This window comes from Lipotes vexillifer, unplaced genomic scaffold (assembly GCF_000442215.2).
Source record: "Lipotes vexillifer unplaced genomic scaffold, Lipotes_vexillifer_v1.1 scaffold567, whole genome shotgun sequence".
NCBI classification, from domain to species: domain Eukaryota; kingdom Metazoa; phylum Chordata; class Mammalia; order Artiodactyla; family Lipotidae; genus Lipotes; species Lipotes vexillifer.
Window position 1 is genome coordinate 1,878,090 of NW_006776652.1, and position 14,637 is coordinate 1,892,726.

General features: G+C 50.2%; 2 protein-coding genes across 2 annotated transcripts in view; one reads left to right on the forward strand and one right to left on the reverse strand.

The window, feature by feature from the left end:
• The window catches only part of CCAR2 (cell cycle and apoptosis regulator 2), a 15,041-nt gene extending 2,535 nt beyond the window's left edge, over positions 1-12,506 (forward strand). Inside the window, 16 exon segments of the mRNA XM_007450585.1 lie at positions 1-10; positions 196-292; positions 4,747-4,866; positions 6,578-6,800; positions 6,887-7,000; positions 7,312-7,475; positions 7,924-8,095; positions 8,184-8,414; positions 8,520-8,738; positions 9,382-9,526; positions 9,647-9,729; positions 10,404-10,550; positions 10,713-10,824; positions 10,915-11,103; positions 11,247-11,452; positions 11,671-12,506. The exon segment at positions 1-10 is cut by the window's left edge and continues 9 nt beyond it. Of these exon segments, the coding sequence (XP_007450647.1) occupies positions 1-10; positions 196-292; positions 4,747-4,866; positions 6,578-6,800; positions 6,887-7,000; positions 7,312-7,475; positions 7,924-8,095; positions 8,184-8,414; positions 8,520-8,738; positions 9,382-9,526; positions 9,647-9,729; positions 10,404-10,550; positions 10,713-10,824; positions 10,915-11,103; positions 11,247-11,452; positions 11,671-11,715 (2,277 nt within the window). The 3' untranslated portion in view covers positions 11,716-12,506.
• Positions 12,507-13,412: 906 nt separating this feature from the next.
• Positions 13,413-14,637, reverse strand: part of BIN3 (bridging integrator 3) — a 45,326-nt gene continuing 44,101 nt past the window's right edge. The window contains exon 9 of the mRNA XM_007450586.1: positions 13,413-13,616. Coding sequence (XP_007450648.1) covers positions 13,470-13,616 — 147 coding nt within the window. The 3' untranslated portion in view covers positions 13,413-13,469. The remainder of the gene's footprint in view (positions 13,617-14,637) is intronic.

A 14,637-nucleotide genomic window follows, 5' to 3' on the forward strand; every position in this document is an offset into this window, starting at 1 on the left:
CCTCAGAAGCGTGAGTATCAGTGGCATGGATATTGGGCGTGTGGCTTTATGGGGTACTTGGGATGGATGGACTTGTAACTGTTAGGTTGCTGCTCTCAGAATAGATGTGGGTATTTCATGCACTGGAAGAAAGGTACAGGAAAGTTGGGCAAATATTTAGGGGGTTTTGAGTCACCAGCCATTTCCTTTCTGCAGCTCTGAGTCTCTTCCAAACATCCCATACACTTCATCTGAGCCACCTGAACAGATTTCCTGCTCGGGGCCCTCATGGACGATTGGATCCGGGCCGAAGGTAAGAGGATGATCAAGCAAGAAAGGTGTTTTATTTTATTTGCTTCTAAGAGAATGTCCCCCCCCCCTTTTTTTTTTTTTGCCACCTGTTGACACTAACATTCTCTTTCTACAGCTAGATCCTAGCTTTACCCTGAAATAGGCTGATACATTGAGATGTATATACAAATATCGGAACTTCATAAGCTGATTCAGCAAGTAGGGATTTGGTGTAATTCATTTTTCAAAGTATCACATTGAATTTTTTAATATATAATTTTCTTTTTTATTTCTTGTGCATAAGATTGAGACACCAAGAATCAAAACTATCAAGAAAATAGTAATTGTCCAAAAAAAGTAACTTTGCAGTGTATTTTTTAAGTTGAAGCATAATTTACAATATTATACCAGTAGATTGGATATTTTTATATATTACGAGGTGATCACCACAATAGCTAGTTACCATCTGTCACCATACAAAGTTATTACTATATTATTGAGTGTATCCTTTGTGCTGTATGTTACATCCCTATGACTTGTTTTGTAACTGGAAGTTTGTACCTCTTAATACCTCTTCACCTATTTTGCCCATTCCCCCCAACCTCCTCCCTTCTAGTGACCACCAGTATGTTCTCTATACCTGTGAGTCTGTTTTTGGTTTTTTATGTTTGTGTGTTTGTTTTGTCTTTTAGTTTCCTCCAGTGCATAATTTAATTCTTAGTATAAAATGTGTTTCTTTAAATACACTGTACGGTTCAGTGGTGTGGTAGACTGTGTGTGTTGCACTCTGCCCAGAAATCCAGGTCTGTGCCGTGGATATGCAGACATGGCCTTTTGTGGAGCAGGCATGGTGGATTTGGGCCTTTGGGGCATCCCAGGCCATCCTGTATCATCTGTGAGCGTTGGGGGCTGCCAGGAGGAGCATACTTCCTGTTCTCTCTGACTCACGTGTTCCCTATCCTGCCTTACACTCTCCCTAAAAGCTTTTGTTTATATCCCTAGGGCTTACGCTCTAGAGTTTGCTTTTAAGACTTGTTCTAGTTCTGTCCATCTTCATTTTAAATTTTATTATGAAAAATTTCAAGTATAAGCATAGTAAGTAAAAAAGGATGATGAACCTTCATATACCCATCACCCAGCTTAAACAAGTATCAGCATCTGCCATTCTTTTTCGTCTACTCCCTGCCTTGTACTTGATTTTTTTTTTTTAAGGTAGAATTTATTTAGGTTGATGTGCACAAATCTTAGATGGACAGTTTTGACCAATGGAAAATCCTGTGTAACTCTCACCCCTATTAAGATATAGAACATTTCCATCACTCTAGAAGGTGTTCTCATGTTCTGGTTCTCTTCTGAAATAAGAACTGTTCTGAGAAGGAAACAGCCCCCTATCCCAGAGGCCAGTAGATTATTACATGGTAAGGGCTGAGAATGCAGTCCACTGAGAACATGTAAAAGGAGCATGGAGTTCCTCAGAGAAAAAGTTTAGGCAAAGTCTCTGTGCTGAAGCTACTGTTTGTTCCCTCAGGATAGGTCACGTGAACACTGAGGAGGCGGGAAAGCTTTAATTGTGTAGGATTGTTTTCCACAGTGTCTCTGCTTGAAACACTCATTCTCAAGTTACTGGTATATGTCTTGCATACACCCATCTTCTTGGTCTTCAAAATTTACAAGGACTTTCCACCTCTCACATTCCATGAGTTTATTAAAGGCTTCATTCAAAATCACAGCAGGTGCCCTCAGGGATAATGTAGCCTGGGTGGAAATCAGTGGCTGCTGTTGACTTCCTGCTTTAGGTTCACATTCAGCCTTTCTATATAGCCAGTTGCATTTGTCCTGGACATGCCAAGCCCCGCGCAAGACCTATGTTCTGTTACTTTGGCCATAATGCTTCAGTGTCATGGCTTCTCGAGAAAGGAGACATGACCATTGGGAGGGAGATATTACCAATCAGTCAGTAGAGAGAATTTGCAGACTCATTCTGCAAAGGGGTCAGTAGGAATGAGGTCACCCTGAGGGGGAACAACAGTTTATAATGGAGTCACCCATGTTAGCGTTTGACTGGAAACCAGGTTTTATTTTGAACTTCAGGTTTTGGGAGGCAGGAAACAGTGTCTCCTTTGGATTGCTGATGCTGAACTACTGCGGTTTTTGGACAGGGCTATCCAGCTGGATATACCATCTCAGTATCCTGCTGAGGTTACAGAGGTGGCTTCCACTGGTCATGCCTTATAACCTGTTCCTGGCAATTCACGATAAGGGGAGAAAACTGCTCGTTGAGTTTACAGGATTCAGTGGAACATCCACTTTAACTTGAGGTTGACAGCATTTACTGAAGAGTTCACTTCAGTCATGGGTGAGCTGAAGAGAGCTGTTAAAATGACTTTGGAACAGTTCTTCTGTTAGAGACACAGAAGCACTGACATCCCACAAGGGCAAGATTAGAAGGCAGCTTTTGGAGGGAGATGCTATGAACAAGGAAATTACCCAGGCAGAAATATGAGAAAAGAAGAAAAACTTTGTGTTAAATATAATCACGTTTGTTACTCAGGGGTGTAATGACTAGGGAAGCAACCCAGGCAGGTCTAAAGGGAGACATGGGGTTTTTTTCCCCTTATCAGTCTGGCATTTTATGATGGTCTAAAGGTTTTTTCTCTTCCATTATTTTTTTTATTGCCCCCATAACATAGTGATACTATAATAAGTGATTTATTACAAAAATGTATAAAGTAGTGCATGCTATTATATAAAGTTAAAAATACTATAAAATATATCATTCCCTCTTTCCTTTTAAAGGTAGCCATTTAAAAACTTTTAAATTATAGTTGATTTACAATATTGTATTAGTTCCAGGTGTACAACATAGCAGTTGTACTCCATTTAAAGTTATAAAATGTTGGCTATATTCCCTGTGCTGTGCATTACACCTTCGTATCTTACTTATTTTGTACATAGTAGTTTGTACCTCTTAATCTCTTACCCTTATCTTCACCCCCATCCCCAAGATAACCATTCTTAAAGACCTTTAGAAAATAATTTTGAAAAGCAAATTTACTTTCTGCCACTTTTTCCCTCCATGTTCTTTTCTAGTCTTTAACTATATATATGCATACTTTTTATAATTTAAATCTTTGAGTTCAGATTTTTTTTATACGTTCTTATCGAACATCCGTTCCATATTGCACTGTAATCCTCATAATTGTTTTAATGGCTGTATGATTACTGTACTTATTTACTATGAAAATTCAGGATTGCTAGATACACACATGGTTTTCTTTTTTTTTTATAAATTTATTTATTTTATTTTTGGCTGTGTTGGGTCTTCGTTGCTGCGTGCGAGCTTTCTCTAGTTGCGGCGAGCGGGGGCTACTCCTCATTGCGGTGCACGGACTTCTCATTGCGGTGGCTTCTCGTGTTGCAGAGTACGGGCTCTAGGCACAGGGGCTTCAGTAGTTGTGGCACGCGGGCTCTAGAGCGCAGGCTCAGTAGTTGTAGCAAACGGGCTTAGTTGCTCCGCGGCATGTGGGATCTTCCCGGACCAGGGCTTGAAGCCGTGTCCCATGCATTGGCAGGAGGATTCTTAACCACGGCGCCACCAGGGAAGTGCCATACGTGGTTTTCTTACTCGGCTTGAATTTCTTCTACTATATATAACCTTTTTTCTTTTTCTGAATTAACTTCCTTGGGATAAATTTTTAAGAGTGAAATTACCGGATCAAAGGGTTTCAGTATTTTTATGACTCTAATGTGTAGTGTTAAGGTTTTTACCAGAACTGTCTTTTTTTTTTTTTTTTTTTTTGCGGTACGTGGGCCTTTCACTGTTGTGGCCTCTCCCGTTGCAGAGCACAGGCTCCAGACGCACAGGCTCAGCAGCCATGGCTCATGGGCCCAGCTGTTCCCCGGCATGTGGGATCCTCCCGGACCAGGGCACGAACCCGTCCGTCCCCGTCCCCAGTCCCCTGCATCGGCAGGCGGACTCTCAACCACTGTGCCACCAGGGAAGCCCCAGAACTGTCTCTTTTAATGAAACTTGACAGAACCCATAGCATGGTGCCATATGTATATATATCTTAGTAAAAAAAAAAAAAAAAAAAAAAAAATCAGTTAAATTGTTTTTCTCATTTCAAAAAATTATATTAAATATAAGAAAATTATTCATCACCTTTATCTGTCAGAGGTATCCACCATTAATATTTTATTTCTTTTTAAAGCTTTTTTGGCACATTTGAGGCACTACCGTGTATATAGTGTTCCATATAATTCTTTTTGTTTAACATGAATGGTTTTCTGTGTTATTAAAAGCATTTAAATATCTATCTTAATGTCTTTCATAACACTCTTATATGACTGTTAGCATGGCTTCTTTATCTTTAAAGTTGGGGATTCAGATGGTTTCCAGTTCTTTTTAGGCCAGTATGTACTGAATCTGTATGTAACAGTGTGGTCTCTTCCTTCTGGTAATGGATCAACCTCCAGCGATGACTATGACTCCAAGAAACGCAAACAGCGGGCTGGTGGAGAGCCTTGGGGTGCTAAGAAACCAAGGCATGACCTGCCTCCTTACCGAGTCCATCTCACTCCCTACACTGTGGACAGGTAAGTGGTGAGGCTGGGGTGAGGGCTGAGACTTGTAGCTGGTAACAGTTTCTTGTGTAAGTGAGATATAGTCTGGGAGTAAGAGTGTGTGTGTGTGTGTGTGTGTGTGTGTGTGTGTGTGCGCACGTGCGCTCATGACCTTTTTGTTTCATTTTTGTTTTTTAACGTGACACATTTTTTACTTCAAAATCTCAAGTTCTGACCAGCACAGCACCACTGACATGGGTGCCCTTGATAGAACTTTATGATTTGATCACCAGAAATTGTTATGCCAGGCTATAATTAAGGCTTATCAATCAAAATCCAGGTGCCCAATACCAGTTGTAAGTCAGGTAGAAACTGTGGGTCATAGGAACCCTGGGACTGGTTTCCCAGGGAAGCTCTAAATTGTTTTTTAAGTGCTACAGCATGTATGAGGACACTGGCCCACAAGCTTACTCTGCACACGTAGAAACTGACTGACTGAGAGGTAGATGAGCAATTCCAGATTCCATCTAGCAGGGGAGATGCAGGGCTCCAGCTGCTGTATTAGAGATAAGGCCCCAAAGCCAAGTCCACCTAAGTCTGAGCTGAGGTGAGGGCAGCCTCCTGGCATCTCCTCCTCAAGATGGCAGGGAAGGAGGGCTGCCACTGCTCTTCCCCTGTCACCGCTTCCTCTCTCCAGGCCCAGGCAGGGCCTCTTATTCTCCATGCTGACCCACCTGCCTCCCAGGGTTAATCTGATGAGATACTGGTCCCCACATATCACCACTGGAGGGGTGAATATAGAGCCTCCTCATGTGGTCAGAACATGACTGCTAACAATTAGCCACACACACATAGCTGTGGGTTTTTTCCTAAAACACAACTGGAAACCTATTGTACATACTGTTCAGTACTTTGCTTTTTCACTTGTCTTGGAATTAATTCTACGTTAAAGTTTATTAGACTGATCTCATTCTTTTTAGCAACTGCACAGCATTCTACTAAGTGAATGGACCAGAATTTATTTAACCAGTTCTCCATTTTTAGTCTTTAATTATCCTAAACATTGTTGTAATAATAAACATCCTTCTCTATACATCTGCGTGGACAGGTGCAAGCATTTTATTGCGCTCAATTCCTAGAAATGGAGTAGCTGGCTCACAGGTCTGTCAGCCTTGACAGATATTGCCAGGCCTCTCACAGAGGTGGTATCGGTTTACGTTCTCACACGAGGTGTGAGGTTCTTGCACCCCCAGCCTTTGCCAACACTGTGTTATCCAGCTTTGTGATCTTTGTCAGTCTGATAGGTGAAAAGTGATACCCTGATTTGAATTTAATTATGAGTGAGATTGAGCATGTTTTCATGAGCTCCTAAGTCTCATTTCTTTTTCTAAGTTATCTGTTGCTGTCAGTTTTTCCAGTTTTCTCTTAGACTTGTGAACTTTGTTAGTGACTTGTGGGTTCTTTTTATATTAAGACAGTGACCCTTTTCTCTGTCACATATTGCAGATGTCTTTTTTTGTTTTCCTTCCCCAGACTGACTTTATTTTGCCACTAGAGGTTGTAACATTTTAGTGGTCAAGTCTGATCCATTTTTATCTTTTCAGAAGTGTCTTACTTAGAAAGCGCTTCTTTTCTCAGATTATAAAATAATCTGCTCCCTTTTTCTTTCAAGTCTTTTATGGTTCCATTTTTAAAAATAATTTAGTCTTTGCTCAATCTGGCATTTCTTGCTTTCTTCCCATAGCTCCACCTGTGACTTCTTAGAACTCCAGCGCCGTTACCGCACCCTGCTGGTTCCCTCAGATTTTCTGGCTGTACATCTGAGCTGGCTGTCGGCCTTCCCTCTGAGCCAGCCCTTTTCCCTCCATCATCCAAGCCGCATCCAGGCATCTTCTGAGAAGGAGCCAGCTCCAGACGCTGGTGCTGAGCCCACGCCCACAGACAGTGACCCTGCTTACAGTTCCAAGGTGAGTTGGCTGGGGTCCTGCCTCTTTATCCCGTTGTTGGAGGCTGAGAAAGCTCTCGAGTGTCTCCTTTATGCTGTCCCTACCAGGTACTGCTGCTCTCTTCCCCGGGGTTGGAGGAATTGTATCGTTGTTGCATGCTCTTCGTGGATGACATGGCTGAGCCAAGGGAGACGCCAGAACATCCTCTGAAGCAAATTAAAGTAAGAGCTGGAGCCCAGGAGGCAAGACTCACTCATTGATGATGTTCAGTTCCTGTCAGCTCCGCTCCTGCTCAGGAACTCATAGAAACGGGGTTTTGGGGCTGAGATACCAGTCATTTTACCAGGAGGACAGCATGGCTGAGAGATGTTCTTTCTTATCAGAATTATGTGGGGTTCACATGCATGGGTAGAGATACCCCTCCCGCCCCCAGTGTGGCGGACCCTTTGTTCCCCACTGGTGGCAGGTTGCCTCCCTGTGGGAAACCCACATGATTGGTTTTTCGTTTCTTACCCCTGGTCTCTTTTTGCAGTTTTTGCTGGGCCAGAAAGAAGAGGAGGTAGTGTTGGTGGGGGGCGAGTGGTCTTCTTCTCTGGATGGCCTCGACCCCAAGGGCGACCCGCAGGTGCTCGTCCGCACTGCCATCCGCTGCGCGCAAGCCCAGACCGGCATCGACTTGAGTGCCTGCACCAAGTGGTGAGTGGCTGCCCGAGCTGTTGTCTGTGGCTGCGCAGTGAGTGGTGAGACCCGGCAGCGAGCCAGGCTTCTGCTGGGCCTTTCTGACCTGTTAGTTCCCGTCTGTTCCCTAGTCCCTGCTCATCACCCCCTCCCTCCAGCCCTCGCAGTGGTCGTGAGCACGGCGAGGGGTGTGTAAGTGTGTTGAAGGCCAGCTGACCCTCCACAGATGTGGCCCCACAGCCACATTCCGTGCTCCTTCTTGTTGCCATGGCACCTCAGATAGTAATTGTCTGCTTACTTGTCTCTCCCCACTGACTAACCATTTCTTGAGGACTTGGTCTATATCTTTTATTTCTATACTGTCAGAGCTTGGCACACAGTATGTGTTCATTAAATGCTCATTGGAAACTGAAGCCCTCACGAATGTCATGGGTCAATACTGCATTTTTCCTTTTGCTGTGAGCAGGTGGCGCTTTGCTGAGTTTCAGTACCTGCAGCTGGGACCCCCGAGGCGGCTCCAGACCGTGGTGGTGTACCTGCCGGACATCTGGACCATCATGCCTACTTTGGAAGAGTGGGAGGCCCTGTGCCAGCAGAAAGCTGCAGAGGCAGCTCCCCCGCCCCAGGAGGTGCCAGTGGTGAGGCTGAGCCTTACGGACACGGGGGGGAAGTAGGGGCCCTAACCCCTGGACCCAGATGGTCATAGCTCTTGACTTTTCGTCACAGGAAACAGAGCCTACAGAACAGGCAGCTGATGCATCAGAGCAGGCAGCAGACACCTCTAAACAGAATGCAGAGAATCCGGAGGTCACTGCACAGCAGGAAATGGACACCGATCTCCCAGAGGCCCCTCCACCCCCTCTAGAACCTGCTGTCATGGCACGCCCCAGCTGTGTAAACCTGTCCATCCATAGTATCGTGGAGGACCGGAGGCCAAAAGAAAGGATCTCTTTTGAGGTAGGTGTAGGAGTCTGGGGCCTGTGGGGCAGGGCGTATAGGATGGTGGCGTTTGGAACACCCCATTTTTTGATGCTTCTGACCCGTTGTTGCCTCTTCCACCAGGTGATGGTGTTGGCTGAGCTGTTTCTGGAGATGCTGCAGAGGGATTTTGGCTATAGGATTTATAAGATGCTGCTGAGCCTTCCGGAAAAGGTCGTGGCCGCACCTGAACCTGAGAAGGAGGAGGTGGCCAAGGAGGAAGAAGCGGTCAAGGAGGAGGCCAAGGAGTCCAAGGATGAGGTACAGAGTGAGGGCACAGCTGCCGAGTCAGATGCCCCGCCGGTGAGTACCTCTGCCCCCGTGCACGGGCACTGGGGCTGCACATGGTAATGCTGAACACAACTGGGGCGCTGCGGGGGCACCAGCGCTGCTCAGAGTGCTTTAGGGGTCTCCTCTCATCACCCCTCGCTCATTGCGCGCACACGCTCTGTGACCCTGGTGTGACTCAGGTGCGGGGCGCTTAACTCTCCCACGTGGCCACACAGCCCGGAGGTGGTTGGTGTACCTGGGAGAAGGGAGGCGGGCCTGGAGCAGTGAAGGGAAGCGTGGTTGACACGGCAGCATGGAAGTCTCCGTTAATAGGAATGCTTTGATGGGTACAGGTGTTTCGATTACCTGACGGTTAACTAGAACACTGCATTTTCTTAAACATTTCTAAAGCACATGGGTCTTCTTCTTGCCTAAATACTGTCAAGTAAACAAATTTCTTACGGGACTGAGATTGACTCTTGAGGAAAATCCCAGGTATCTGGAACTCGTCCTGGTCTGCTCTGTGACCCCCATGTAACGAAGTGTGTTAAACGAGACATTGCATATGCGCCTTTGGCGCGGTGCCTGAACGCGGCTGACGCACAGATGTTAACCGTTGTTATTGTTGGTTGTCACAGGGGCAGTTCCTCTCATCATCTTGGTCTGCTTCTCCTAGAAGGAAGACGGGCTTTTGCCCAAACCCCCATCTTCTGGGGGAGAGGAAGAAGAGAAACCCCGGGGCGAGGTGTCCGAGGACCTCTGCGAGATGGCCCTGGACCCCGAACTGCTGCTGCTGAGGGACGATGGGGAGGAGGAGTTCGGTATGTCTGGCGCCCGCCCGGGTGGTGGCTTCCTGGCTCTCTGGCTCCCGTCCTGGCTGTGTGTGGAGCCAGTCCGGGCCCGTGTGCTCCGGCTCCAAGTTCATCTCTGGCTTTCTGTAGCAGGAGCCAAGCTGGAGGATTCCGAGGTCCGGTCGGTTGCCTCGAATCAGTCAGAGATGGAGTTCTCATCCCTTCAGGACATGGTGAGACTTCTGTGCCTCTCTGGGTCTCAGTGACAGGGAAGCTTAGCAAGGCCTCTGACTCACTCCTGGGAAAGGGGTGCTTTTCCTAAATGACCTCTGGCATCTTGTGATAGACGAAAGACAAAAGGTGGTTCTTGGCTTATGGGATGGCATGCTCGTAAGATCCAGGAGAGCACTTCGGTATCTCCATCAGGGCGGATCTGAGCGAGCTGTCTGACCTGGGAGCACCCAAGATTCCTCTGTGTGTGACAGCCTCTAGGGCGAAAATGCCCCAAAGAGGCCTTTGGTTACAGGCCAAGGGACTTGCCTGGCCCAGGGTCAGGTCTCTAACTGGAAGGGTGTGAGTGTGTCAGTCAAGCTGCTTGATTTTTTTTGTTTTTTTTAAACTTTTCTTTTTATGTTGGAGTATAGCCAATTAACAATGTTGTGGTAGTTTCAGGTGCACAGCAAAGAGACTCAGCCATACATGTACATGTATCCATTCTCCCCCAAACTCCCCTCCCATCCAGGCTGCCGCATAACTCTGAGCAGAATTCCCTGTGCTATATATAGTAGGTCCTTGTTGGTTATCCGTTTTAAATATCAAGTGGCTTGATTTTATAAGGGCTTCGTCCTGGGTGATTTAGCATCAAGGGACCCTTTGTAAATCCTGTTCATCCTTGTTTCTCTTTTAGCCCAAGGAGCTGGACCCCTCTCCTGTGCTCCCTCTGGACTGTCTTCTTGCTTTTGTCTTCTTTGATGCCAACTGGTGTGGCTACTTGCATCGGCGAGACTTGGAGAGGATCCTGCTTACCCTTGGGCTCCGGCTCAGCGCAGAGCAGGTGCCTTCTCATGCCCCGCCCTAGGCCTCTCTGAGATGCCTCGCCCGACATCCTCGTGTGCATGCACGGCTCAGGATGCTGTGGTTCTAGGTTCTTGCACGCCATTGTGGGGGTACTTGCACCTTCTCATCCATGGGCATCTTGGGTGTGTGCTTCCTACAGGCCAAACAGCTGGTCAGCAGGGTGGTGGCCCAGAACATCTGCCAGTATCGGAGCCTTCAGTACAGCCGCCCGGAGGGCCCGGACGGGGGGCTCCCTGAGGAGGTTCTCTTCGGTGCGTACTGTGCTCTGCGGCCTCCTGGGGACAGCGGAGCAGGCTGCTTTCTCCCGGGACCGTCCCTGAGTCTTTTCACGGCCCTTCTAGGAAACCTGGACCTGCTACCTCCTCCTGGGAAGAGTGCCAAGCCGGGCGCTGCCCCTGTGGAGCACAAGGGCCTGGTGTCCCACAACGGCAGCCTCATCAACGTGGGGAACCTGCTGCAGCGTGCGGAGCAGCAGGACAGCGGGCGGCTGTACCTGGAGAACAAGATTCACACACTGGAGCTGAAGCTGGGTGAGTGGCTGGCGGCGCGGGGACCTGTCGCGGCTGGACGCAGACGCGAGGAGCCGAGCAGGAGGCCCGCCCCTCAGCCTCCAGGCCTCTGGCCCCACACTCCCCTCCTTAGCTTGGCAGTCTTTCCTGTCTTCCCCCGTCAGAGGAGAGCCATAACCGCTTCTCAGCCACTGAAGTGACGAATAAGACGCTGGCCGCAGAGATGCAGGAGCTGAGAACCCGGCTGGCTGAGGCTGAGGAGACAGCCCGGACGGCGGAGCGACAGAAGCACCAGCTTCAGCGGCTGCTACAGGAGTTCCGAAGGCGCCTGACCCCCCTGCAGCTCGAGGTGCAGCGGATGGTTGAAAAGGTGAGCCTCCTGGGAGAGCCGGCCGCCGGGCGGGGAGCCTGGGTCAGGGCAGCTGGCACGGGGCCGGGCCCAGGTTCACCTTGCTTCCGCCTCCGTGTGCTAGTTTCTTATGGAATCAGCAGCTGGCACCCTGGAGTCTCCCAGGAGGAAGTGCTCAGTAGTCCTCGGATCTCGGCCCTTCCTCTGAGTCCGATTCTCGTGACATCTGTTTCAAACAGGCAGACAGCTGGGTAGAGAAGGAGGAGCCAGCACCTAGCAACTGAGGGGCCTGGTGCAGGAGCTGCCTTCCTGTGAGGTCAGCGATGGAGCCTGCTGAAGTTAGAGCCCTTTTGGTTCTAGAAAGAAGCTGGAGCAGGACCTGGGAGCCATCGGCAGGGGTGGCTGACCCCTGCGCTCGGCCTCTGTAGAGGAGCTCAGGCCGTCAGGGTGGGGTCTGTCTGTGCCGTGTGGGACGGATGAGTGAGGAAAGCCGGTTCCACTTGCAACTAAATCCAACATCTTCTGCACCCCTCGAATGTCATTTTGCCCTCTACCTTGGGATTCCTCCTGGGGCCCTTTCGTCTTGTGCTTTCTCCTGTCCTCTTCCAGTTTAGAATAAGACAGGGGAGGAAAAGGCTTTTTGAGTCTGTCATAAGGTCTGATGCCAATAAACTGAAGAAACAGACGCGGAAGCTGGCTGGGGGTAAGATTCCCCTTCCTCCGGATGGCACAAATCCTGCCAGGTTTCAGGAGCAGGTTCTGGGGGGAAGGGTCTCCTGCGGCCATCGCAGGAACAGAGTCAGTCAGTGCTAGCGAGCGTTTAGCGTTGGGCAGTGTTTGGCAGTGAACACTGTGTTCCAGCCACCCCAGACTTGCCAGAAGAAACCAGCACCTCTTTTCCCTGGCTCCCCATGTTCAGAATGTGGTATTGGCTCTGGCCCAGCCTTTTCCCTGTTCCCCATAAGTCTCGCCTCTTTCCATAATCCGTGGTTTCAGTTTGACGACTTTGTATATAAAGTGTTCTGTTTTGGGGTTTTTTTTGGCTTTTTGTTTTTTAAATAAACCAAAGTCAAAACTAAGTGTCCTCTGTAACTCTCCCCCTCGCTCCTCTTCTAGGTGTGCCTGTGCTCCGCCCTCCTCCCAACCCTCAGCGCAGCCTCTGCTCCATGCAGGTGTCACCTCCGGAGGGCGGGGGTGGGGGTGGGGTGCAGCTCTGGGCTCTGCTGCTCAGGAGAGGGGCTGCCGCGGGGCCTGGGAAGGACTTGGGGTGGCTCCTCCTCTCCTCTCTTTAGTTACGGCACAACAATATACAGACATTTTATTGAAAACTTTTTACTTGGAAAAATAAAATCCCAAATAATGAGGTGAGACATAAACCCACTGTTGTTGCTCTGAGGCCTGTGACTCGGTCTGTGACATTTTGTGGGGTAGGCTGTTGACATGCGTTGAGTCCCAGCTTCCTAGGGAAGCTGCAAGACTTGGGGCTCTGCCCTGCAGTTGACCCAAAGTCTAGAAGTGGGCAGAGCCGGCCGCTGTCTTGCCGAGAGGTTGGGGTGAGGGGCCTGTTGCGGCTGGGAGACCGTGGCTTTCACGTTGCCCAGGGCAGTGTTGAGGCCTCTCCCAGAAAAGGCGAGTCTGAGGTGAAAAGGCAGCAAGGGTGGGTGACTCCCCAGGGTGGCCCTTTTGGAGGTAGACGTGATCCCAACCGTGCAAGCCAGGCTAAGACCTCAAGGGAGCAGACAAGAGCCCATGCTCTGGCCCTAGGCCAGGATGCACTTTGGACGGTTCTTTAGGGACTAAGACAGTCTACACTGCTTACCTGTCTGTGGGTTCGTGCTACGAGTGGGGAGGCAAGAGCCTGCTCGGGGCTCCTGCTTCCAGGCTCATTCCCAAGGGCTGGGGTGGTGCAGCGGGAGCTGCCGGTATCCCCATCCTTCTCCCAGGCAAGGGCCCTTTGCTCCCTGACGCCCGAGCCTGAGCTTGTGAAGCGTAGGCTAGAGAGGCCGACTCGTGTTCCAGAGACTTCTGAGGGCCGGGCTCAGTCATCGGCCACGATGGAGAGGGCTCTGAGCTCGCTCAGTCTGGCCTCGTTCTCCCGCTCCCGCTGCTCGTCAGGACAGCCAGGCTGGGCAAGCTGCTGGGTCAGGTCTCCGAAAATCTTGTGCATTTCCGAGTAGTACACGACCTGGGGTGGGAACGGGAGGAGGTGGGCAGTGGGGGCTCCAGGGTACCAGCCCCCCGGGGCACGGCGGGTGGGTGGGCGGAGGGCCGGAGCCTGTGGGAAGCGGAGCGCAGGGCTCGACTCCACTCTCCCTCCACCACCCGCCCCTCCCCTTGAGCTGCGTGGCAACCATGGCCCCGGGTCCTTCAGGAACATTCACTGCCCACTGCCTGGGTGGCAGAGGGAGCTACGGGTCCTTGGTGAGGCGGGGGTGGGGGTGGTGGTGCTCTGCCTCCGAGCTCTCCAGGCAGCTGAGGGGGAAGGGCTGGGGGGTGTGGGTGGGTCTGCGGCGGGTCCTGGGGACGCCAGTGAGTCAGGCCCTGTGACCAGGGGCTAACTGCTTTACAGAAGCTAGGAGAAGCTCTCATCCATGGGAGAGGGCACAGCAGCTCCCAAAGCCCTGGGCCAGCCTTAGAAGTAAAGGTGAGAGAGGGGACACGGTTCTAGCCCCCGTCCCTTCCCAGCTCATCCCACCGCCAATCACTGCCTTAGCTGCAGAGCCAGGAAAGCAGGGCCCAGAGGCCAGGCTCACTTCCACGTTTCCCTCTGCACAGGCACCAGAGGTGGGATGGGAGAGGCGCACAGGAACGAGGCGGGGGCAGGCCGAGGAATGGGGGGACCCATGGGCAGCCCTCAGGTGGCTGAGAGCTGAGCAGGCCCAGGGGAGGAGGGCAGGGACCATTTCTGCCTCAGTCTCCACCTCACAACCAAATGAAGTCACGTACTTTCAAGAAAGTGTGCCACACCACTCAAACACCCCTACGTGTTACCATCTCCAGCCCTGAGTTGTCTCCGGGGAGAAGGAACTCTCCTTCTCTAGCAACCTGGAGGGCCATTACTGGCAAGGCCAGGCCATGTCTTCCACACTCCCACAGCTGAGCTGAGGGGGAGCTAAATCAAGGTCTCCAAACAGAGTCGTCACCTGAGGGGACAGGGCCCGGGCTAGTGCTGGAGGGGGGAGTGGGATGCGCGCCCCCCCCCCCCC